Source organism: Enhydra lutris, unplaced genomic scaffold (assembly GCF_002288905.1).
Source record: "Enhydra lutris kenyoni isolate GAN:26980312 unplaced genomic scaffold, ASM228890v2 scaffoldscaffold72, whole genome shotgun sequence".
In the NCBI taxonomy this organism is placed as follows: Eukaryota; Metazoa; Chordata; class Mammalia; order Carnivora; family Mustelidae; genus Enhydra; species Enhydra lutris.
In genome coordinates this window covers 6,820,002-6,846,975 of record NW_019154156.1, presented here as the reverse complement: position 1 = coordinate 6,846,975, position 26,974 = coordinate 6,820,002, and the positions used below count along the sequence as shown (strand labels likewise).

General features: G+C 41.3%; 1 protein-coding gene across 2 annotated transcripts in view; it reads left to right on the top strand.

Moving 5' to 3' along the window:
• LOC111159975 (transmembrane and tetratricopeptide repeat containing 1) overlaps nucleotides 1–26,974 on the top strand; it is a 259,364-nt gene that overhangs the window by 179,707 nt on the left and 52,683 nt on the right. For both annotated transcript variants that reach the window (XM_022522697.1, XM_022522698.1), the window contains 2 exons: nucleotides 4,497–4,664; nucleotides 12,440–12,553. In XM_022522697.1, coding sequence (XP_022378405.1) covers nucleotides 4,497–4,664; nucleotides 12,440–12,553 — 282 coding nt within the window. The remainder of the gene's footprint in view (nucleotides 1–4,496; nucleotides 4,665–12,439; nucleotides 12,554–26,974) is intronic.

The window sequence follows — 26,974 nt, the reverse complement described above, 5'->3', positions numbered from 1 at the left end:
ACAAGAAATGCTTTTGGAGTCATTTTCTTAGAATATGAATAAACTTACATCCAGATACATTCAGCCTTCTGAGAAATTTTCCTGCCCATCAAATATTGGAGATTTAAAAAAAAAAAAAAAAAGAACAAGTCTTGGAGACTTGGCTCACCAGAAGCTGGCAGCTTCCAGGTTAAATCTGATCCGTGGCCTCACCATTGGCCCCCTGCTGCCTCTAGGCTGCAGCATCAAACACCTGTTCTGGGCTCTGCATTCCAGGGCTTTATTGTTTAACCATCCATGAGACCAGAATCAGATCTTGCTGTCATAATTTGCCAAGTGGGGATTCACCAGACCAGAATGAAGTTAACTAGGGCTGTGTTTCATTGCAAATATCTAAAGTTGGGAATTTTTTTTTTTTTAAGCAATAAAATCGTAAGACTGTGTCTGACTTGTACCACTAATGTTATTTGTAGATCCTTTCAGTGGGTTGTTAGAGTTTAAGTTAAAAGGTAGAATTTCAGTTCTAATTAATCGTGAAAAGATTCTCTTTGCTCCATGTAATTAAACAAAAAGTGAAGCCACAGTAAACATCATAACATGCTCGGCCCGGGGATCGAAAATTGTCCTTTTTTCAGGCTGATGTAAATAGGAAGAAGTGTTCTTTTATCACTGAAGAGCTTCTGGGCAAGGTTCATGAAAGTGCATTTGCAGTATTTATACAATGATTAACTTCTCACAAAGTTCTCGAGTAACAGGTGTAAATATTTTTTATTCTAATATGGAAGGACAAACATGGTTGACCTGCATTTCCTCTTCAGTTCCCTTTGGATGTGCATCATGAAAGTATCAGGGAGAGATGCCGAGTCTCTAGTTGTTACATGCACTGAAATGGGGATAATACCTGCAGCCAGTGAGTGAGAGATCAAACAATGAATCCACGTGAAGAAGCAGTGAGTGGTGTTTCTCAAGCTGCTTTGAAACTGCATCTCAATGCTGAGGCAAACCAATCAGTAGCCAGAGTTTGGTTCTTCAGGTACTGGTTTTGTTCACTGTCAGCGGTTTGCATGACTCCTTTATGCTCTGTGTAGAGGTCTCTAATCAGAGCCCAGATTTTCCTTAACCAGATTCACCAAAGCACTCTGCAGCCTGGTTTCATCTCCCTGGATGCCAGAAAGTCATGTAGCTTGATTTTCTACTTTCAAAATGAGGACTTGGCTTGCCCCTGGAAATGGAGAGAGCAATTCTCCCCCCTGCTGCTGAGATCTTTATTAAAGCAGATGTTGAAGGATGAAATGTCATAATAGAGAAGCAACTTAATCTTGGTGATACTGTGTTTAAGTTTGTAAGAATGTGATACTCTCTAAGAAATTTACAAGCCTAAGTAGAGATTATTTTATATGGCTTACTATTTCTTTAAGCCATATGTCAATACAAGGACTTTCCAAAAAAAATGATCATGTTACTTGATACTGATGCCCTTGCTGAGTGGAAAGGAATGGCCTTCTACTTCCTTTGGTTATAGCAAGGGTCAACACACTGTGGCTCCTGAGTGAAGGCTGGCCTGTTTTATAAATAAATTTTATCGGAACACAGCCATGCCCATTAATTTACATAGTGTCGTTGGCTACTTTCCTGCCCCAAAGATAGAGTGGGCAGGACAGAAAAGCCTGAAAAGCCCGAAATATTTATGCTTTGGCCCCTTCCAGAAAAGGTTTGCCAACTTCTGGAGATTAGCATTGCGGTAGAGCCTTGGGTCTTCTCTGTTACTAGCTGTGGGTGCTGGGGACAAGTTATTTGACTCCTATAAGCTTTAATTCCCTCATTTATGGAATGGGAGATACTAGGATTATATATTCAAATCAGATAATATATTTAAAACCAGAACAGTCTTTATCCTAGGTCCTACAAATATTGTGGACAGGTCCATGCAAAGCCCTTAGCGCAGTGCCTGGCCTTTAGAAGAAGGACTCAGTAAACATACGGATGTGTAAAATAGTTCATTACTTTTGTTGTTGTTATCTTTGTTATTCTTGTCTTCTCCCATTTTGTGGCCATAGCTTGGGAACCCCATGTGGAGATGCCAGTGTTCTCCTCTCCCACTGCTCTGCCAGATGGCAGCTCTGTTTCCTACAAGGAGACAGAAAACAAGTATTGAAATTTTATGAATGGAGTGATTAGGAGGGAAGTAAGTCAAGGTGTGTGATAAGGTGCGAGGAATGCAAGGATCAGCCAGTTAAGTCAAAACCCAGACAAGCAGGACAGCATATGGAGTGTGAGTTTGGAATCTGAAATGAATGGGTTTGTATTTTTGCCCTACTATACAGGCTGTGTGACCGAATTCAGGAAATCAGTTCACCTTCTTCCTCGTCCTCATCTTTATGAGTAAACACCTCTAGCCTCGAGTGACCCACAGGGATGTGAGGATGAGCTGAACTCCTACATGGAACATGCTTGGCCCATGAGATGTGCTCAGCAAACATTTGTTCTTCATGGAGCTGCTTTATGAAGGCAGGAACAAGGAGACAGCTGGTACTACAGCTGTGGGTGCCTGTATGGGGTACATGCCTTTCAGGACTTTGCTCCCATGTCACCTTTCCCATGGTGCCATTCCTGACCATATTAAAATCTCGACTTCCTCCCCTCCCTGAGCTTCCTCGTCCGTCCTCTTTGCTGATAGATTATTACCCATGTAACATACCCTGGCACACTCTGTGTTTTATTTGCTTATTGGCTGTTTCTTTCCACCCACGTGGGTTCCACAAGGACAGGAATTCTTGTCTCTTTTGTCCACTGCTACGGTCTTGGTGCCTATAATGATGGCAGGACACAGTTGGGGGTTTATTAAATATCTGTCGAATGGAGGAACGGAGCCCAGAAGGCTTTCATGTGGCCAGAGATGCCCCCTGCCCATTAGAGCTGGGATCTGGAGGAGGCTAGCAGAGCAAATGGCAAGCATCCTCGGGAGCTTGAGCAGCCATGGTGGCCTATAATGCGTCAGCATGGCCAGTTGTATTAAATGAGAGACGTTTAGAAGATCTTGATACCTTTAAGTCCAAACATGACTTGTTGTGGAAGGGGAAGAGGATTTGGGGTTTTATTATTTAGTGTTAGTGACTCTATGTTTTAGCATGTTCAAGGCTTTTGCACTGTGCTTATGGCCACCGAATCCAGCCTCCTTAGCTTGAAATGAGTAAGTGGGCGGCTGACTCCCTTTGTTTGACCTAATAGTGAACCCTCAGAATTTAGGGAGCTGGACCAACCGACTTATGGGATTTGAAGTATGGAATTGGAGCTCGAACTTCAACTAATTCCCAGCATCTCTGTATCAGAAACCTCAAATGCTTCTCTTGTTTTTCTACCCTTGATACCGTAGACATTTAGAAGAGTGAACAGAAGTGGAGAGATTTTTTAAAGGAGATATGTTTAGAAATGAGACTATTTAAGTGTTTTCCTTGACAAAACCAACCTGTCCCAGTAGGCTGGAGTTCTTTGAAGGCAGGACCTGTGTTTTATGCATAATTGCATTCTTAGTGCCCAGGATATTGCCAGCCCCTATAGAGGGAGAATGAATAAATAATTGAACAAGTGAATGGGCTATCTTAATTTTGGGCTTCTTATGGCATTAATATTTAACTGATGTAGGATTTCTTTACACAAGCTTGCTTCATTTTAAAAATATTCCATAATAATTTGTAGTCTATTTTCTTTGGAAAGAAGTGGGTCTTAAAACTGAAATGCACATGGCAATGATAGATAACAAATTAAATGTTTGTGATTTTCTGTGGCCAGTCGACTGCATAAATTATGTGAGGGACCACATTCCAATCAAAGGTTTTTAGAGACGAGCTATCAACGTGCCACTCAGATAACAGGACAGATTCTTCATGTCTACATAGAAAGCTGAGCCAGAGTCAGCAAGAAAGTCCTGTCAGTGCGGTTTGTCTGTGATGGGCTCCAAGCTGCAGTGCTCTGGAGTTGGCCTGTGGATAGATGATTTTCCTTCAGCAGACGGACTTGGACCAGAGTGGGAACTTACCGGGGAGCGCACATCCCTAGGGACAGAATGCCGGGGCTCCTTGGTGACCAGCATCCCTCCCAGGACCTGATAGGGAGCTCTTGGGGACTGTTTCTCACAAAGCCATGACATCACCTGTGGCGACACAGTCTAGATCTAAACTAGTGGTGCCAGTATGGTTATACAATGTCAGTGACATAAGGGTCTAGTCACGACCCAAGAACATACAAAAGGGACATCTCGTGATGCTGCTGAAATCCTGGGCAGTTGGAGCCTAAACGATGAACCTGTTACTCTCCACACTAATGCCAGAGAGCTGGCAATGCGCTGGAAGAGTGATTAGAGAACCAACTTGTAAATACTGTGTAAGCCAGGGGAGTTTATATTTGTTTCTCTGTTACGGGACAAGTTTTATTTGAAAGTTAGTTCTACGGGATCGAATTCTCGGGGGGACTCCATGGCACCCCCAAAGTAATCCTGCCTCTCCCGCTCTATTTCCCAGCATGGGCTACTGCATCCTTTTTGTGCACGGATTGAGGAAGCTCTGCGCAGGGCTGAATCGTTGGGGGGCCACCACCCTGACCGTGTGTACTGCGCTTTTGCTGCTGCTTTTCTCCTGGAAAACTGTGAAGCAGAATGAAATTTGGCTGTCAAGAGAGTCCCTGTTCAGGTACGATTCAATGGAGAAAAGCAAATCTCTTCCCATGTATTTCTTTGCTTATGTATTTGTTTCCAAACAAATGAGTTAACATGGGTCTGACAATAATCATTAACCTGCAGGGGTTTTTTTAGTAAAGTTTTAAGTGGAAGATGTAATTTTATTTTGGGTTTTAGCTTTAGTTTTTAAAATGGTAATCTATAAAGTTTAATGTGAGCTCATTCTAAGTGAATTTATGAAAATAAGGCTCATGGGAAGGTTTCTGGGTCTGTGAAACCGTCGTAATGATGAGCTGGGCTGTAAAATCAGCTATAAACAAAATGAAATGATAAACCTAATTTCCTGATGCAGACAAGTCAATGAGAAAGGTGAGCATACAGCAGGAAGGAAGAGAAACGCAGGACATTTTCTTTAGACTCTTCCAGGACATTAAGTTGTGATCTGTGATCCAGTTGCTTTATTCTGAGCATTAATTGTGAACAAAGAAATGGAAGACTTTTTTCATCTCCCGGTAGGTTTTGATGTGCTACAGAAGCTGTTTCTGAATATAACAAGGTCACCTGGAAGCCCTAAACTTGTTGTAAAGTATAAACATTCTTTGGGACTTTTGCTCATTGTGCTGTGTTTTCTGGAGCTCAGGCCGCCTTGCTAATGCCATAGCTCTGGTGAGGACCTTCACCTGGGCTCCCTGGCACTGCCCCACCAGGATCCCAACAGTATTTTTCCGGGTTTCCAGGGATTCCCAGTCTGTGCCCTCTTCCAAGTTCTGTTCTCACTTATGACCCAGTTCCCCGGTTTAGTCACTGCTCAGCTGATACCCAATACTTACACTCTGGGGGCAAACAACGGAGACAGAGTTGGGATCACTTGAAAACAAAGAGGAACTATTGGAAGACTAGAGGAAGGTGCACAGAATTAAAGGGCCAGTAAAGAAGTTGGCACGGAGCAGACAGGAAACAGGCATCGGGATAGTCTGTCTTGAGAGCACTCAAGTACCTGCCCAGGAAAAAATAGGTAAACTTATACCAGGTTTATTTTATCTTCACAACAAAGCGCTGGGGAAATTAAGTCCTTTGGCGGAGCTTTGAGCTGTCTAGGTCATATGCCTGTCCTTTGTGTCCAGCAGGGCCCTGAAAGGAATGATTGGCCAAAGAAGCCCCTCTGACTTCCAGGGAGTTAGGGCAGGCCAAGCACCTTGGGGTTCCACTGAGACTTAACAGAGTGTGCCAAGACGAATTCCCCACAGGAAATCCAAGTACCGCAGGTGGGGCCCAGACTCTGGCTGCCAAGAATGAATGAAAGAACAAGTGAAGGAATGAACAAATAAGACAGATGTTCACTGCATTCCTCTGTCTTAAAACAATATATTTGATTTTGCTACTTGGCAATTTAACTTTTTAAAAAATATTTTTAATTAATAAATTAATTAATTTTAAGAATTTTATTTATTTATTTGACAGCAAGAGACAGCTAGAGAAGGAGCACAAGCATGGGGGAGCTGGAGAGGGAGAAGCAGGCTGAGCAAGGAGCCCGACACAGGGCTCGATTTCAGGACACTAGGATCATGACCTGAGCCGAGGGCAGATGCTTCACGACTGAGCCACCTAGGTGCCCCTTTTTTCTTAATAGAAGAAATTTAGTTTGGTATGCATGCCTTTTTTTTTTTTTTATCCCCAGTATTTTATTTATTTATTTGAGAGAGAATGTCCGCATCCATGAGCAGGGGGAGAGGGAGAAGCAGACTCCCCGCTGAGCAGGGAGCCTGGTGTGGGGCTCCATCCCAGGACCCTGGAATCATGACCTGAGTGGGAAGCAGCTGCTTAACCCACTGAGCCACCCAGACGCCCCTGGCATACATGTCTTCTTAGCTTATTTGTTATTGCTATGTCATTGTCATGGTCATCATTACCACAGTGGGTACTGTAGAGACCTATTGATTTTTTATGAATATTCTTCACCCTTAAGGTCCCAGATTCTGTTCAGTCTCTGTCACATCCTTTTACTTTCAAGGCAGTTCTCCCAGAGCACAATGGACTTGTTCCTTCTTGCTCCCCATGCTGAGGGCATTCTGTACACACAGGGGCATGGAAGTTCAGTAATACAACTTCCCCTTAGTCTCTGTTGGCTTGATTTTTTTTCTTTTGCTTTCATCAGTCAGTGCTTTTATGGGGGACCTTAAAATGGTTCTGCCTGTGTTAAACCCTTTGCTTGAATCAAGGTACTAACAGAAGTTGTGTCTTGTAATGATGTTTACTGCTTAATCAGAGCAACTTTGGCAAGCAGCGGTTTATTTCAAGGATAACAAGTTCATGTTCAAACCCTTGAAGGCTGATGCCAGCAGTTTAAAAACAGAAAAACAAAAAGCTCATTGACCTTGCATCCAGAGGCTTCTGTTGTTTTAGGTGGAAGTATGTAGTAAGTGACAGCTGATTACTAAAACACAACCATTCCACACATGTGCTTGAAGAGGTTTTGTGCCCTAGGAGGCTTTTGGTGATCAAATGGAATTTTGTATAATGTGCAAATCAAAGCTTTTGATAGTTTTTAGAAAACTTTGCCCATTACAATTTATGTATGTCCCAAGAAAAGTTTTAAGAGTGTGAGACTTTAAGAATATTTTTTCTTCTCTAAGACCAGATGTTGGTATGGATTCATCTGTGCTGAGTCATGCTCGAATCAGTTGAAGTGAATATTTACCAAGAATCTTGGAAGGAAGATAGAGTTACTGGTCGAGTGTGGGGGCTGGAGTTAGACTTTCTGGCTCCTCTCCAAGTACCACCATTTCATAGCTGTGTGACCTTGGGCAAGATACTTAGCCATTCCATGCCTTAGTTTATTTTAAACTTAGAAGAAGAAGAAGAATCAAGTTTATATTTTGGTTGTAGTGTAAGAATAAACGAATATGTGAAATATGCCTAAGGCAATACTATAAACAATATGTTGGGTTTTTAGATAGTTGCTGTGCACTGTGTTCTAGGGCATGAGAGAGAGATGGTGGGGGCATGGGGGGGTGCAGAGAGATTATCTGTAGAGGAGCTAAAAGTCCTCGTGGAGGTCAGACACATAAACACACTTAAACGTAATGTAGCAGGTGGTAGACAAGGCAGCAGGACACTCTAAGTACAAGCAGCCTGCTAAGAACAGCCCAACCCTTCAAAAACTGTTCTCTTACAGACCTGAGCTGAAGAGAGAAAGATGAAAACAACCGAAATTCGGCACAGTGATCAAAACCAAGAACTGGCTGATTTGAGTACAAAAAATGTGTTAAAGTTCTAGAGGTGGTGATGCCCCTGGCAGAGGGCTAGCCTTCGACTTCTCTGTTGTAAGCAATGAACTCATTGACCGTTCCTTGGACATAGGGTCTCAGTCAGGCCTCTCTTATTACACAGAGTGGTTTTGCTTGGCAATACTGTGAAGTTTTACAGAGAGTATCTTAGGACAGACCTTTGTGTTGGAGAAAGTCCAAATTTCATTCAAGTCCCAGCCTTTCCAGCTGACACATCCTTTTACAAAAAAGATACCACTGTGTGATGTATTTTTAGGAGGTACAGATGCAAGGCCCCCTCACAGCCTTGAGGTTCCAAGGCAAGGGCCTTACACACAACAGCGTAAGAAGCCAGCACAGAAGAGAGTAACTGGTCCAAGCTGAGCTAGCTGTGACGAGGAGGAGCCCGGCTTTGAACCCAAATTTGATATAAAAAAATACATAAGTTTTGCTGTGCTTATTTTTTACTTTATGTTTTCTAACTAAAACTAAGCCAGGTATAAAAAAGAGAGCGGGGGAGAGAGCGAGAGGGAGGAGTTGGTTCATAATCATAGCTACCAGCTGTATTTTCTTTAATTCTTTTTAACAAGGAACTGTTCTGATACCCTAACCTAGGAAGAGGGTCACTGTGCAGCTTTAGCTGGGTCTGGTAATGAATTTTGCCTTTGTTTAGAGTAAATGATACTGTAATAACACATTTTGGTAAAATCCCCTCCACGCCCCAGATCTTTGAAATACCTGAAAAGACAGAGACCACATTTTTCTTTTATTTGCATCTAGTTCAAGGTCTCTCTGAATCCCATTCATGAACTATTTAAGCAATCCATGGACCATCAATTAAGAATTTCTGGCCTAGATTATTCTCCATCTCTATAGGGAACACATTTCTGTTTCCTCCTTTCTGAATTGCCAAGCCAGAGAGATCAGCCAGCCTCCCAGGGCAGAGAATATATATTGAGGATTGACAAATTCTTTTGTAGAGGAGTGGGTGGTAAATATTTTAGTCTTTGTGGGCCATATAGTGTCTTTTGCAACGACTCAACTCTGCTGTTGTCTCAGGAACGATGCCAAAGATAATAGGTAAACACATTGGCGCGTCTGTGGCCCACAGGCTGTAGTTTGCTTACCAATGAGATAAACACTGTGATAATAAAATTGTAGTGTTTCTATGCCCTGTGGTACCTTTCTGGCTTAGCTTCACATGTTGATCAGCTTCAGGAATAGTCCTGACCACATATTGGCCTTGGTTGAAATCTGTGCTCCGCTACTTTCTCAGTCTATAACTTTAGAGAATGGTCTTCATCTCTCTGAACCTCAGTGTTTTCATCTGTAGTGTGGGAGGTACGATAATTCTACCCAACCTGTAGTTATTGAAGGGATGCAAGGATATGATCCAGGGAAGTGGGTGCATAGCCCAGAACTGGATTCCAACTGAGCATCCCGTCCGATGAGTACTGGACTTTTGGAGTGTGGTGTTGTGCAACCTCAGGTCACAGCAGGGTCAGCACTGAAGAGAATCACAAATCCTTCTTACTTTCCTTTCCTGTTAACCTCTGGCTGAATACTGCTCATTATTATTATTTTTTCTAATGTTTGTTTTCTCATCGGGAATTTGGGGATAGTTCTCGTGACCTATTGTCCAGGATGCCAACAAAACAAATTGGTGTTCTATAAACTTGGAGATATACCTGAGAGAAGTGGCTTTTTATTTCTATTTGTTTCAGTCATTTCTGTTCTTTTCCAAATGTTGTACAAATGAGAGGTCCGAGGGAGAAATGTGATGTATATGAATGAATATCCTGAGTTGAAAGGAGATTTTTCTTTGAAGTCATCATTGGGATTATGAATAGGGATCGAGCTCCAACCGCATACTTAATGAATACTACGTGTTTTTGTAAAGTAAATACTGAAGCTGCTTGTTTCCACTGAAACAATTGGGGCTACAGAATCATAGCATCTGTAGAGCAAATGAAGGATACTGGCTCTGGAAGCAGGAGCAGCCTGGCCAGTTACAGCTACGTGGAAAGTTTTGCCTTTGGCCAGTTGTTTATTTCCCCTTTTCTACAAACTACTCATTGTAAAATGAGAGACTGGAAAAACATAGCAGAAAAATATCACAGAGAGAACATAAAGGTCAAAAACAACAATGGAAAAAGCAGTGTGTTCTTTGGATTCCAGTTACTCCACCCACATCTGCTTGCCTGTTATGAATATCATTACTTCCTCTGGCCATCACTGAACAATGCCCCAATCTTCGCAAGGACCATGTTTCCACAGACCTAATTGTCTGTTCCTCTAGCAATACATAAATTAGAGTCACCATGCTAATCACACACGGGGAGGGATCAATTCCAATATGCCAGTTATGTCCACGCCAAAATCAAAGTTACTTTTAAAATCGGCCCATTGCCATGCACTACTTATTTCTGCCTAGAAAAATTAAGAAATTTTCCTGGATAGAAACTGGAATGTTTTTAAAGCCAGTTAGCACTCTGCCCCAGATTCTGCCCCTGTGACTAAATTCACTTTGCGTAATATCCATTTTATTTATTTATTTTTTATTTATTTATTTGAGAGAGAGAGAAAGAGAGAGCATGAGAGGGGAGAAGGTCAGAGGGAAAAGCAGACTCCCCGTGGAGCTGGGAGCCTGATGCGGGACTCAATCCCAGGACTCCAGGATCATGACCTGAGCTGAAGACAGTTGCTTAACCAACTGAGCCACCCAGGCACCCCGTAATATCCATTTTAAATATTCCATTAAAATCCTGGCTCTCTGTTGCACCTGAAGGGTCTCACCATAGAATGATTGAGGGATACCAGTGTTTCACTGGAGCACCCAAATGTCAGCATTTGTCTGTCTTTTGTCTTGGGTGGATCAGTTTCTACTTAGACGATTCCTCCAGTCTCCTTCCTGGGGCTCCAGTCCTGGCTGCCAATGTTCAGAGAGCTTAATAAGAGGGGAAACTGAGATCCCAATGTTCAGAATACAGATCTTCAAATAATATACCTTTGAGGTACCACCCCTTCCCTTGGCAGTTGACCTGTTGTTCCCGGGTGCAGGATTTCTCTAGCTGAGCTCTTCCAGAGAGTGAAACTCCCGCCTTCTGCTGGCATGGGGAAAGAATGAAAAAAGCCACTTGGGTATACAGGGTAAGGATGGCGATCTGTGCTTTAACTGCTCCTGATACAGATTTAGTCCTTGTTCAGCCACACCTCCGCCCCCAAGAAATCCTAGCCACCTGCCCTGCGGGGACTGAAGCAGCCTACGTAAGTCTGGAGTTTGCTGCCTTCAGATGATGATGTCTTCTGGTTGGTCTTTAGCCTCTTGCACTCTCTGTAAGTTCTGTCCTTTGGAGAGTTCCTCCAACCAGGGGGTTTTAAGTTGGGACTGTCTTTGCTGGTCATAAGGAACCTCTTATTTTAGGGAAAGTTCAACAAAGATCACAAAGCCCTTACATATTTCCCCGACAGATCTTTGACACTTTGTATAAAACTCTTCTATTAATCTTACCTTTAAATTAAAAACTAAATGAAAGTATGTTACCTGGGAGAAGGAATGTAGAGCATTAGAGTTGCCCCAAAACTAGGTTGTCCTGCTTTTCTCCTTGCTCTCTCTCATCAGCTGTCCCCCTCCCACATTTCATCCATGCACAGTCTGGGAGTTTTCTTTCCAGGTGGGCCTCCATCATTCCCCTGCCACCACCTCCCTGTGTGTTGAGGGAGTGAGGGACTCTAGGACCAATCTAGAATCCTCTAGAATTCCACCTCTGACATTGACCAGCTGTATAATCTTGTGCAGGTTAAATGTGTGGTTGCTAGTTACAAACGAGAAACAGATCCCCTCCTGCCCCCACCTGCCCCTGGAATCATCTTCAAAGCTTCACTGTTACCCTGTAGGGATTCCCCAGGCATTTCCTTATGACTGCCCAAGCAAACTAACACAGTGGCTTTGGAAGCAGGGTTTCTCTCTTTTTGAACAAAATCTCACTCCCTTACCTGCAACTTGTAAAATAATTATACTTGCATTTATTTATTTATTTTTTAAAATTAGCCCAGGTTTGGGTACATGGAAAATGTTAATTTCCAATAGAAGTTAATAGGGAGGCCAGTCTGCAGTCATCCCTCTTATCATGATTTATTTTTGCAGACACTCTTAATTTTTGTTTTAAGGAAGGTTGTAAGTGAGCAAAAGGAGCAAGGAAGGAAAACACTGAATGAATCTGAGCATGCAGGTTTATTCTGCAGAGAATTATCCATTACCCTGAGCCACCGTCTCTGCTTCCTATCCAGTTAGCATGTTAGTTTCGTTGTGCCCACCACCCATTGCCTTCATTATTTTCCATAGAAGCATGTTTAGTAAGTCATATATTTCATGAATTCTGAAAAACCCGATTTAGATGGTTGTAACAGACATTCAAATGTGGGCTCATGAAACTGAGTAAAATATGAAAGAAACCAATGATGTTCCTAAACACAGTTCTTTGTTGCTCTTTCTTCTTTTCTTTAAATGTGTTAATTGTAGGTCTGGAGTTCAGACTCTGCCTCACAATGCCAAGGTTCACTACAACTATGCCAATTTCCTGAAGGACCAGGGTCGGAACCGGGAAGCCATCTACCACTACAGAACAGCCCTCAGGTAAGCCCCACAAAATTGTCTACCACTCTGTTTCTCAGGCCCTTGTTCATTCACTCGCCCACCCAGTGTGCACTGTGGGGGTGGACAGTGGATATCCCCTTCGGGGTGGTAAGTATTCCGGACTCTCCATTTTGGCTCAGTGTTCAAGTCTGTTGTGAATGTAGTAATTCTGCCTCATTTCTGATTCTTGGTGTTCCTGCAGAAGTTTCCATTGGTACTCACTACTCAATGAAGTGACAGTCACACACACATGGAGGCAAACAAGAGTTAGTTGTCAAAAATACACTCCTGGATTCTCTGAGCGTGTATTCCAATGAATTCTTCCCACTTTAGGCTTCTCATCATCAGAAAGAATTTATATGAAGGCATCTGAGTATAGAAATGAAATACCCTGATAATTGTATTAAATTGAAAGAAAACTACAAGATACTTGATTACCATATTGGGAATATGTTAATAAGGTGTGTGTGTGTGTGTGTGTGTGTGTGTGTGTGTGTGTGTGTATGTATGTACACAAATATGTAAGTGTATGTGCATGTATATATGAACAGCCCTGACACTCTTCTTACACTCCTCTACTTGTATTCATTTGGAAGAGACTGTACAAAACGTAGCTTTAAGTTGTCACTTTAAGAGAAACCACAAATTCAAGCCTGCATTACCAACGGCAGACCACTCTTAAGTACTCAAAATGGCAACTCTTACTTTCAAGATGATCTTATCTAAAAGATCCCACATGATGAATGTCTTTAGTCTGTACCATGAGGGCACATGAGAACTATACATAGCCTCAGAGTCTCCAAATATGGGCAAAACAAAGAAACATGAGTCTTCTCTTTTTTTGTACAATGAGGCTCACCGAAGCCTTTGAAAGAGTTTTCCATGCCCCTCCAGACTGGCCCACATTTGGCTGAATTTTCTGATACAGTTCTGCTTTGAGACATGCTTCAAGTGTGTATACAACACATCTACATTTCCCTGAAGCACGTTCGAGGATTATCTCAAATCTTAGTTTGAAATCATCATTCTTAAAGTAACCGGCCAGATTTTTAAAATTATCCTTTTGAACAATGTTCTTACATAAATATATTGTTCATAAGTCAAATTCTTTTAGACTTTATACTCTCATTTAATACTCAGTATGGCAAAAATTTTAAGCTGTGCTCATCAAGTTCACTATCAAATACTTTTCCAAAGATACAAAAAAATGCAAGCTCCAGAGGAAAATTGTCACGAAACTTTTTATTGAGGAAAAGAAGCTTTTATTAAGGAATAGAAGATCATTTTTAAGGATTAATGAAGAATTATGTTCTTTCCCTGGAAGCCAGTTTACCCAACTCTTTACAGTACTTAACTCTAGTTGGTAAGATTAAGATTTGATTTTTTTCTGTATATTTTATTTTGTGCTCCAAATGTTCTACAAGTGAACATGCATTATTTTTTCAATGAAGTGATATAATTTTTAAAGAGGCATATATTCCTTCAAGGGTACAAATAAAGTATGTTTTGGCCTAATAATTAATTAATGTTTCAGGGTTTTAGGTTGCATTCTTGAAGAGAAGAGAGCAGTAAATTTGCCCAAAAAATAGTGGTTGAAAGGAAGTATTATCAGTGTCCTTTAAAATTTGTTGCATTCTAAAAAACTGTTTTCTGTCAAGTTCAAACAGAAAAAATGCAGACCCTAAGGCACAGCCTGGGGCAAAGATATAAATTATATAAAATTCTTGAGTAGCTGATTTTACAGAATTATAGTAGCTGGTTGGGTACTACTGCTTTTTTCCCATGAAAGAATAAAAATAAATGTTTGCTTCAGCAACTGTGCTTGTGGAAGAAACATGTCCCTTGAGAAGTGGGGAAAAAACAATTAAAGCTATAAATACCCTGCATAGTAATTAGTGAAATATTTCTTCCTCTCAGACCAGGCTCAAAATGCTTCTAATTTAAGTAGCATCATTTCTGTGTGGATACCTCAGTGGTGAATTTTCAATGGGTGTGGGTGTTTTGTTTTGCTTTTTTAATTTAAATAAATTGTCACTCCTTGTGTTAGAGAGAAAGGGAAAATACCAGGACTATTCATCATTTTGATGATTATTCATCCTTTTTTAAATTGCCCTTTTTTAAAAATTAAATTAAATTTTTTAGAGAGAGAGCATGCACGTAAGCGGTGGAAGGGGAGGGACAGAGAAAGAGTGAGAGAGAATCTTAGGCAGATTCCATGCTCAGTGCAAAGCCCAACATGGGGCTCGATCTCACACCATGACCTGAGCTGAAATCAAGAGTCGGATGCTAAACCAACTGAGCCACCCAGGCATTGCCCTTATTTTGGTATTGCTCTTTCTTTGCTCAAGTTGATGAGACAGGGACTCTCCCCCCTCCCAACTACCTCATCCTTATTTCAGCTTCAGTATATTTGATATTTTCCATATTTGCACACAGCCAGAAAGAGAATGATTAGGGAAATGCAGGGCTAACGGTGTTATTATTTGAAATCAGTCCCCACAATTATCCATTTCTGTTGTAATGACTGTGTAGATCCCAAAGGCAATGATGGAATTAGTCATTAGGGTTGTGTCTATACCAGTATCATTTTGGCTGACTTATAATTCTAGAAATAATTCTACATTAAATTGGTAATTATATATGGCATGAATATTCTGCTTCTTTTAAACCTTATTGTATGTTTTTTTAAAGATTTATTTATTTATTTCAGAGAGAGAGTGAGAGAGCAGGATGGGGGAGGAGCAGAGGCACAGGGAGAGAGAGAATGCTGGAGCAGACTCCCTGCCGAGCAGGGAGCCCAATGTGGGGCTCAATCCCAAGACCCTGAGATCACTACCTGAGCCAAAATCAAGAGCTGGCCACTTAACTAACTGAGCCACCCAGGCACCACAACTTTATGCTATTTTTATATATATACATAAATGTATGTATATATCCCCTCATGTTTATTTCAGCATTATTTACAATAGCCAACGTACAGAATGTGCTAATTTTTTTTACTTTTTATTTATTTATTTAAAGTTTTTTCCTTTTAGATCTTTTCCATTTTTTTTAATTATTATGTTATGTTAGTCATCATACAGTACATCATTAGTTTTTGATGTAGTGTTCTAAGATTAATTGTTTGCATATAACACCTAGTGCTCCAAGCAATCCATGCCCTCCTTAATACCCATCACCAGGCTCACTCATTCCCTTCCCTACCTCCTCTCTAAAACCTTCAGTTTGTTTCCTGGAGTCCATAGTCTCTCATGGTTCCTCCCCCGCTTCGATTTCCCCCGCTTCATTTTTCCCTTCCTTCTCTTACTGTCCTCCATGCTATTTCTTATGTTCCACAAATAAGGGAAACCATATGATAATTTTCTCTGCTTGACTTTTTTTACTTATCATAATCTCCTCCAGTTCCAACCATGTTGATGCAAAAGTTGAGTATTTATCCTTTCTGATGGTTGAGTCCATTGTATATATATGGACCATATCTTCTTTATCCATTCGTCTACAACCTTGTTCTGTTTTTTAAACAAAATGGAAGTACTACCAAGTTCTCCTACCTTTCAGTGAAGCTCATTTATTCTATTTCTGTAGTGCAAGGGAAATCTTCCCTGGAAAATGCTGCAGCTGAGGTTACAGATTCAGATTAAGACCCAAATCAGCAAAGGAAAATGGCAGAACTCTTTTTTTTAAATCCTTAATGAACACAAGTGTTAGCTTTGCTTTGCTCAGAGGGGAGCTGTGATGTTTATACCTGTTCCAGATTCTATAAAGTTTGGGATTCCGTATGGTTCAGAATCAGAACACCACTGGTGGTTCTGCCATATGCCTCCAAAGCTTTCTGGCCATTGTTTAGAACCTGGAAAAGTTTCTACCATTCCACTTCATATGAGTGGAGTAGAAAGTTCAGAGATGACCCAATATCTCAGCTCTTCCTGCACAAAAATGCCCATGAAATAACTCATCCAGTAAGCCCAAAGGGAGAGAGAGATCATGGTTCAGACTGAATAATATGCAGCAGATACTGAATGTGTACTTGGCCAGTGGTTTGTTGATCAGCTTAAATAGTCACTTGAAAGGATAGAATCATAAAGCAAATCATGCACACTCTTTAATGATTTATTACACCCTAAAATTTCCCATGTACATCCACTCACGAATCTTCAAATGTCAAACCAAGCTTTTTTCTTTGGGCAAGAGTCCAATGATTATAATCTGCAAAAATCACATCCATAAGTCATTTCTCTGATGATCAGGTTTTGATACTTTCAAGTGGAATAAAAACTGTAATGACTGTGAGATTTTTCTGATTTTTCTCCTATAGCTTTTTTTATAGATACTCCACATCTAATCAACAGCAATTTCTTGAGCAAATTCCCTTCTTTGAGTATTTCCAGAGTGTTTACATAGTATTCATAGAAATTACAACACTGTTTTTCACATTTATATTTTATCAGTTTGCAAGATATTTCATTACATGGTACAATTGCAATAAAAACCACAACTGCAACAAATTTGTTAACAAACACAACTGTCTTTTAGACATACAATTTAATTTACAGGATCAAAAAGGCCCAGGCTTATAGAGAAAGTTTATTAAGTTGTGGGTATCCACTAATATGTTTTACAGAGAATAGAGAACATTTGGAAATCTGACAACATAGTGAAGAGACTGTTTTAAAAGAGATTTCACTAGAGGTGCTCAAGTCATGGACATTGTTTCTCATCTTATATTTAAATCCCCTGCATGACTCAGTTACTGGTTGGTTAAAATGGGCTGGTCATCAAGAACCCTGCACCTGGGAATGAATACAGTTCACTTTGTCCTGGGGGGTCAGGAAGGTCTCCCTATTGTCAGCAGCAAATTATCTCATGTTCCACAGAGCATTTGTTCACTTAGATGCCTTCTTCCTCCCAACCCACTATAATAAGGACCCCATACCCAGATCTACTATTGTGTCCTGGTTGATTGGATATCAGCCCTGTGCAAGATTCTTTCCTAATACAAGGGCTGTGATCTTCAGTCACCCAGACTGCTGTTTTCTTTTCACAGGTATGGTTTCAACATGAACTACACAGTAAATCATCTAAGATTTTCATCCTCCCATACTCCTATCAAGCAGGAGATGCATTTCCCTTCCCTGATAGCACTCAAGTGTGCTTGGGCAGCCAGGAGACCCTTAGAGTGGCCTTATCCACTCCCAGTGTATCTGCTGTTGATATTCTAAACAGAAAATCTGAAGGGAAAGAAACCTGTTCAGAAAGGGTAGAAGTCCTTGACCATACTCTTTTATTGGCATAATTAAAGGGGAAGAAATGTGCCTTTTAATGCTCCTGTCCCAATGAAATCTCTGCTAGCTGTTTAATTGCCTACCACGTGGGAAAGGATAGAACTAAAATCTTTCTGATTGGAATTTTTTAATGAGTAAAATAGAGACTCGTCATGATAAAAGTAACCATTGATAGCATTCTTTGCATTCCTTCCTGTGTGGATAACTGGAACTCTGGAAGGACACTTTATTAACTGGGTAAGTCTTTGTGGAAAAAAAGGAAGTAATAAAGGAATCGAGGAAACATCATATCATTAGAGTCTAAAGAATCTAACCATGTATAATTAACGCCCTGTTCACTAATGTCCTGAGTAGATCAATAAAATTATTACAATTCCTTTGAAAAATGTTGTCTATAAAGCTGGTGGAGTTTGAACATTTTTTTTGAAATCAGGATTTAATGGTTATTTTAAAAGTCCTCATTACACAGCCTATTTTAAGTGGACATTTAAAATAACTCTTACAAGTAAAAATGACCTTGGATACCAGCTGCCATGTATTTCTGGAAAGAATTAAAATTCCAGAACCATTTGTTAACCAGGTTTAACAAGTGGGTGGAGATGGGCTCTTCTGCCCGTGTGGTATTTTCATTTATAAAAGTCTAAATACACTTCCCAATATCACAAATAGACATTTGAAATTATTTTTATTTCTTTTTGTTGATGAAATTAGAGCCTCCCTCTATTTATTTTGTGTTAATTAAGTCTGGCAGTTTTATTCATTAAATCCAAGAAGTTAAACACTATTTTATTTAGAAAACTAGAATTTCATGACCATACTTATGGACTAAATTTCCAAATGAAAGTTTTATAATTTCTATTGAAGAATATTTTGCTGTCTGGTTTTCTTTTGTTGTTGTTGTTGTTTTTTTTTCCTCCTGCCTTCTACCACTCTTTCACTTAAAGAGCTTGCCTTGCTTCCCCAGGAAACGGAATCCAAGGCAGGGATCTGTAAGCAGGAAGTCCACTGAGAAGCACTCTCTGGAACACTAGGGAAGGAAGCCAGGCGAGCAGGATGGGCAGAGGGAGAGTTGGGACAGGCAGTGCGGTTCCAGGGCCTTGGATGACCGCTGAGGAAGCTCTGGAGCTGCAAGGGCCCCTCAGGATGGCAATGAGTGGAGGCAATAGATGGAACCTTTACGTCCCCTTACAAACCCATCACTGCCTTGGGTGAGGGAGTTCCCTGAGGCTGAGCGCATTGCCCAGAGGCTGTGAGGTGTCAGCCTCTGGGGAAACAAGTGTCTCAGACGTGAGTGGTGTCTGGGTGCTGAGAGACAGCATCGGAGGCCCCGGCTTATTTTACAATTTCTTATATAAGCAGATGATGACTGTTTTAACAATATCATTTAGATTTTCTGAATGTTAACAGATGAAGTAACACCATACTTTGTAGGGTTGGAATATTACAAGATAACTCCTATAAAAAGCTTAAAGCAGGGCCTAATCCCTGTCAGTGATAAACTCGTTAAGTGTTTTCCATGTCCCAAATCTGACCACTTCTCTCCACCTCCATCCCCCACCGTGTCTCACTTAGATTCCTGTCCCTCAGAGGCTCTGCAGCGGCCTCCAGGCCCCGAACAGTCTTTCTCAGACCTCACCTCCTGCTACTTTTCTTGCCGGCTTAACTCCAGCCATGTGGGGTTCCGGGGACTCTGAATTTGTGGTTCCCTCTTCCCAAAACACCCCGTCCCTCTCTAAAAGCTGCTTTCTTCCCTTCCTTTGGGGCTCTCCACTTGGGTCATCTTGTCGACAAGGCCTTCCCCGGCCACCCCACTGAAGAGTGCAGTCACCACCAACATAGTCTATTCCTATTTGCTTCATTTTCTCCACTGCATTTATCACCTACTAATCTGCTTCTCATCTCTAGAAGGGAACCCCACCAGAAGAGAGATTTGTGTCCTTGTCCCCAGCCTGGAGAGCCAGGCCAGGAACATGGCCCTTTGTCAACATGTGTTAGATAGCCGAACACTACACGTAAACATCTTTCTACAGTCTGTTTTTAAGGAATGTGAATTACCTGAAATTTTAAAAAATGGCAACTGAGGAATAGTGTAAAAACTGAAGACTATCAAAAGCCGATCCTTAGTCGCTTCTACGGAGCATAAATTTAATCTGCCCCCAAACCCATCTTGCTCTTCTGCTCCTCTGCGGAGTTTGTTAAAACTCTTCCTTTAAACCCTTCACTTCATTCACTTCTCTGTGCACTTTTCGATTAATATTTAAATATTCTCAGGGCACCTGGGTGGCTCAGTCAGTTGAGTGTCTACCTCTTGATGTTGGCTCAGGTCATGATCTCCGTTGGTGAGATCGAGCCCCGTGTTGGTCTCCATGCCCAGCAGGATGTCTGCTTATGATTCTCTCTCCCTTGGAGCGCCTGGGTGTCTCAGTGGGTTAAGCCTTTGCCTTTGGCTCACGTCATGATCTCAGGGTCCTGGGATTGAGCCCCACATCAGGCTCTCTGCTCAGCAGGGAGCCTGCTTCCCTCTCTCTCTCTGCCTGCCTCTCTGCCTACTTGTAATCTTTCTCCCTCTGTCAAGTAAATAAGTAAAATCTTAAAAAAGGAAAAGATTCTCCCTCTTCCTCTGCCTCCACCCTCCCCACTCACATGCTCATTCTCTCTCTCCCTCTTTCCAAAGATTTATTTATTTTTTAGAGAGAGAGGTGGGGAGAGACCATGCTCACAAGTAGGGGAAGAGGAAGGGAAAGAAAAAGAATCTCAAGCAGACTCCCTGCTGAACGCAGAGCCCAGCACAGGGCTCACTCTCACCACCTGAGATCATGACCTGAGCTGAAATCAAGAGGTGGATGTTCAACTCACTAAGTCACCCAGGCGCCCCTCTATCTCTTTCTTTAAAAATAGAAATTAAAATATGAAAAGAAAATAAAATACTTTAAATAAATAGTCTCAAGTTTCTACCATATTGAAACAAATGTGCAAACCAGCCTCTGCATCTCTTTTCTGTTTCCCCTTTCCTGCCATTGAGTGTGTAGGTTCCTATCTTTTAAGTGTTGAAATTTCCTGGTGGTCTCAGGGTCTTCTCCTTTGTTTCCATCTCATTACCCCCTCAGCCATGAGTGGTTCCCGTACTACCACCAAAACTCTTTTCCCCAAGAGCCCCTGCTACCTCCATGCAGGGAACTCCAGAGGAGGACACTGCTTGGGAATTAAATTCCTTGGCTCTCAACAGCATTAATTTTGTTGAGCGCTCCCTCCTCCTTAGGGCGAATTCTTTATCGGCTTCCATGCTGACTTGGTTTTCCTTCTGTTTCTCTGGACTCTCCTCCAAACCCTTGATGGAGGAATTCTCAGGCACCTCCTCTAGGCGTTCTTCTTTTCTCAAGCTTTGCTTTCCTCCCAGGGGTTTCTTTAGTTCCAAAGGCTTTAGTTAGCATCTGTATGCTGATTAATTCTCCAAGCTATAATTTCACCACGCAACTTTGCCATATCAGAGCTAGCTGATTACTGGATGTTTCCACAGATTTCCCTCTGCACCTGAAACTCACCTTACCACCTTCTTCAAAACCTGCTCCTTGGCCTTTATTGCCCTCCTTTCCAGTTTGTGCTTAAGCCAGAGTAAAATGTTTTGTTGCCTTTGTTCTGTTTGGTTTTGCTTTCTCTCTTTGAAACACCTTTCTTTCCTCTTCCTGCTTCCCCTCCTCCCCTTCCCCTAACCCTCAACTATTACTGCCCTGCAGGTAAAGCATCATCTCTCCTGGAAACACCTTGGTGAACACCATGCGTGGATCCTGCCATGGGCTCCTGCTTCTCGTACTACGCATCCCCACCCCTCCACGCCTCCCATACCCCCATACCCCCATTTTCTGCTTTGTCTCTTTCTGCCGTGTGTGCTCTGATCACGGTGCATTAAAGTCATCTACCACAGGACCTCCTTGAGAGCAAGGACTCCTTTATCTTTCTTGTGTGGGCCCTTCGCAGAGGGCCTGGCACATTGTAGGTGCTCAGTAAATGTTAAAATGCTTGTTGCAAGAAAGACCGAATGAATATAATGCACAAATATCAAGACCCCTTTAGAGTCCAAGGACAACTCCGTTATAAGCAGTGTTTCTCAGTGGGAGAGCTGTCAACAATTAGATGGACCAACTCTTCATTATGCAGTATTGCCCTTCCCATCACAGAATGTTAAACACCCCTATTTCCTGCTGGTGGTGACCACAAATTCCTGAGGTGGATGTTCAGGATCATGACTGGGAATATGGACATACTTTTCCCGTCCTCTGATGTCTTTTTCTAAGTCAATGCAACAACCCAAGTACTATTCGTGCTACGAAGTGTTATTACAGTAAAGGTTTTGTGCACACCTTGATCTGTCACATAGGACTTTGAATCTTCTTACAGCCTTGATTATACATTTTAAAATTGCACGTGTCTGGAATTCCATTTGGTGTTGAGCATATCCGAAAGGCTTGGAGGAAATTGCTCTGGTACCTGTGGGGATTGTTTGCTTTAGATGTTGAAGGACTGACAGGCTTTGGAATGAGGGTTTCACAGAAAACATTCCTATATTCTTAAACTGGAGAGAGTCACATGTCCCTCACATCAGAGAACCCACGGCAGAGGAGAGACAGATGGATACAAGATGACTTGAGTGTTCACTGGGTTAGTGATGAAGAAATAATGGATGTTATTTTGACTGATGGGAGCAAGTTGAAGGCCATTGACAGCAGTGAAGAGAATGATTTTTTTGGGGGGGGTGGGGAGGATGAGAGATCCATATGAGAGAAGGAGACCTGGCAGCTTCAGCCTGGTATGGGTTCATTAGGGCTGTAGAGGAGCCAAAAAATAACACCCAGAGGTCCTTCAGCTCACCCCAAAACAGTTTGTAGTAGAACAAGTATGATGACGGGTATGTTTATACCCATCATCTCATTTGTTCACACAGAAGGTCATTATGTTATTGACCTTATTGTTACAGAGAAAGCAACTAAAGGGCAGACATAAATTCAGAATCACATAGCTAGAAAGTTACCTCAGGCCTCTGAGAAGGATTTAATTATATTCACCATTTTTTATTACAGAGAGCAGAGAAGTATTCAATTCATTTCCCAACCTTTAGTGTTAAATTGTCAGGAATCAGGAAAATTCAGCTACTTAAAATGACTCATTTCCTGAGGGCATCAGAGGTTTTACTCTAAATTCTCTTGGAAAATCAATTGGGTGGAGTCCTTCTGGATCCCTGGGAGAGGTCAGGCATTGTGGGAGGTCAGATAATTGAGTTGGCCCGCTTTGGAGAGCACATCCCATTTCCCTAAATGGCATGTAAAGTTTTTCCCAAAGCTATCTGAAATGGGTGGGAAGGAGTATAATGCAAAAAGAAAAGTGGCAAGACTTATTTGCTGGTTGTTAATGGCAATTTCAAACAAGTAAAGCAGACCAATCAGTGTCACCCGGTACATTTTAGTGACACAATGGCTCAAATCTTATAACAGGAAGAAACTAGGCACTTGAAAAATGCCAGAGACTAATCTGGTTGAAAATATGCTGCTGACTCCTGAAATAAAGTTCACTTTGGGTGTTGTTTTTTTTTTTAGTCCAATGAAACTCAGGTTTTATGGTTGAATTTTTTTTTCCCAGCCATGTTTTTTCTTTGGGATTTTTTTTTCCTCAAGAGGAAATAGAAAATAACATCTGACCTTAGCATAGTTAACCTCAAATAAATTAATCTGTGGAATGAAAATCAGACAAATAAATCAGGGTTTGTATATTCTGAAGAGAAATTACAAACTGGAGCTCATGATACAGTATTACTTGCACAAGGAAATGCCTTATAAGGGACTCAAATGTTGAAAAATTAAGAGCATCCTTAACTTTTGAACAAACTGTACACAGTTCAAAGTAAATGACTGAAAAAAATATAAAACTGCACTTTAGTCACATCCGTCTTATGTCTCTGAGTCTTCAGGTTGATCTTGAGGTTAAAGCTTAAGAACAGTAGAGCATACATACATCCGGTACATTTATTGAGTGTTGCTGCTTCTAAAAAGCTTTTCCAAATACTGTGGTTTTCAGAGATACCATGGTTATTTTGTATGGCAGGTAACATTTTTCCAGTGCATAAGAATCTTAGTAGCCAAGTGTCCTGAGGATTGAATTCATTCTACTTGTCCCCGAGCTGGTTCTTGTAAGATCATAGTCAAATGGATTGGCCAAAGTAAGAAAAGAGAAATTATCCTAAATAGAAGCTCTAATTTGTAGCAGTTTATTTGCTGAAGGTGGAATGACTCATGATTTTTTTTGGGAAAATAAATAGATTTACAGGAGCCAACCGTCTTAACTGTCTTTACAGGAACCACTCCTTCTGAGATTTTTTTTTTTTAAATAATCTATTATCTACTCAATTTCTCTCCTTAGCTATAACACAGTACAATAATTCTATTTAGAGAATTAGGAGGGTTAAGGTGCCTGGGTGGCTCAGTCAGTTAGATGTCTGTCTTCAGTTCAGGTCATGACCCCAGGGCCCTGGGATAGAGTCCCACATCAGTCTCCTTTCTCGGCAGGGAGCCTGCTGCTCCCTCTGGCTGCTCTGCTTGTGTTCTCTCTCTCTCTCTCTCTCTCTCTCTCTGACAAATAAATAAAATCTTTTAAGAAAGTATTAAGAGTGCTAAATGAGATAATGGAAGAAAAAGTGTGAAGTATCATTAATATATCCTTTGGACCCATTTTCTTTTGTTCCTGCCCCCAGTGATGATCTATTAATATGTTGTTGATGTTGATTCTCAGAGCTAAGGTAACGGAATGGAGGGGAATAACAATAATATCCTTAACTACATACTTTATCAATTCTGCATAAGGAAATGTTACTAGATAAAAATTAAGAACCCCTTAAATGCTCAAATGGACATGTACTTATCAAGAATACAAATTATCTAATACTTGAAAAAAAATTATCTTCAGTCCATAAAACTGTATCTCTGTATTTAGATTTCATTTTTATTTTACTCTATTTTGGGGTGGGGGGAGAGAGAGAGAGAATCTTAAGCAGGCTTCACACCCAGTGGGGAGCCCAGTGCAGGGCTCAATCTCATGACCCTGAGATCACCTGAGCAGAAATCAGTAATCTATACGTAAATGACTGAGCCATCCAGACACCCCAAAATTTCATTTTTAAAGAGAAAAAATGAACTTCCTTATACCCTGGAGCTGCTTGATAATACAACATATTTTTGTATAGTAAATTTTAAAAATTTTAAGGCACCAAAATAATAATAATAATAAAGAAATAGCAAGAGAGCCCCCATAAACAACACAAATGTTGAGTAAGAGTGGGAGAAAGAAAATCCCATGGCTCTTCACACTCGTTTTAAGAAAAAACAGGTCTGAAAATCACCACTCCATTCTAGTTGAGAGAGGCTTTTGTTGAGACTTTTTTAGACAGGGAAAGGAATAATCACAGAACTTTTGTAAAATATACCTATAGAAGTCAAAGTCAAGAAGGGCTTAACTTATTCTGACAAGGGAAGTAGCAACATAAACATCTCTTAAATTGTTCATTTTTCCCATAGAAAAATCCCCTTCTGGAGACCTCAGTATTGACTTGGACCCAAACTAATTCAAACACAAGTTCATTTTAAAAGTAAACGCACAGAATAACCTTGTCCTTGCCTAGGTCTTTAGTAAACAAGAGAAGAATATGTGTTTTAAGAGAACATCTACATCTATCTAAAACTGAAAATAAAATGTATTTTTTTTCCTGACCTAGTTATTGAAGAATCCTGTTGATGAAATTCAGCTTTGTTTTATAAATAATGCAGTGCCTGCTTGTGAGTAGCTAAACTGAATTGGATCCCCTTTTTACATTTTTAATCCCAGGGAGAGAGGTTATTGCCAACAGACCCTTACTCTTACTGGGAATACACGATGCCGCACAGTTTTCAGGTGGAGGGCCCTGAGGGGCAGTAGATTCAGTAAACCACGCCAGAGGCTAGCAGTCCCTTTCCTTCCTGGGTCGGGATTCTGTGAACATAGAGCCTCTTCTCTGACTGTGGCTGGCAGACAAGTTTTTGGAGCACAAGTCGTTCTCAAGGCCCTTTTCCTCATAGTGCTATTTCTGTTTCTCATTGCTTCCTTTCTCGCTGCTTATTTCTGGGATTAAGAGCTTGGTGTGGACTTATATTCAGTTTCTGATTGGAAAAAACAGAGAGAGAAACATTTTTGGACTCCGTGAACTGTGAAAGCCCATGACTGTTTATTTCAGTGACAGTGGGATCATGAGTGAGTATCAAGTTTGACAAGGTGGGCGGAGAGGCAGTGCCAAGGGCAGTTGCCTGACAGTGTGGATGGGCACCGCAAGAGGCAGATGAGTCCGTGGTGGAAGATCTTATTGAATTTAGACTGCCCTTTCCCATTCCCATAGGTAGTGCTTTCACTTCAGACATTGATTTCAAGGGCTCCCAAGCCTAGAGAAGTAAGGAAAAGATCAAGTTTTAAGAAGGCAGATGTCCTGAGGAAGCTTCCTATTATAGCTGGTCAACAGGAAATCAAGAATTGCTCTCACTATGTTCATTGGACATCGCTTAAATCTTTAGGAGGTCAGAGAGCTTTCCTCAACATCTCCCCCTGCAAAAAAAAAAAAAAAAGTTTCTTTAGAAAATTTGAGTACTGACTGTGATATGTTTTCTGTAACCACTTCCAAAATCATTCTTAGATGCAAACTTCTAGGAGACTTGTAGCTAAGGAGTGCATGAGCGGGTCCAACAGCATTTTTGTCTCTCATCATAACTCTTGACATCCCTTAGTGACATCTCAGAGAGCTAATGACTTGCTTCCCTCACAACTGTGAGGCTGGGGGTGATGGGGCTACCACCAGGGACCGCAGGTTGTCTTTGCCTGAGTGAAGGGGACCTGAGAGAAGCAAACAACAGTGCCATGTGTTGGCCCAGTGTGTTGTGTTTCCCTTTTCCCAGCTTCCTGTCGTAATCTCTCTCTCCGCAAGAGTCTCTACAGCCATTGAGAGTAATTAGGGCTTTCAAGTTTTGGAAGGACATAACATGCCTCTGAATAGATTCTATCCCTTGTCAGTCGTGAGGAGCGTCACCCGGCATGTCTTCCTGAAAATACTAGTTCTGAGGGATGTTCGTGGCGT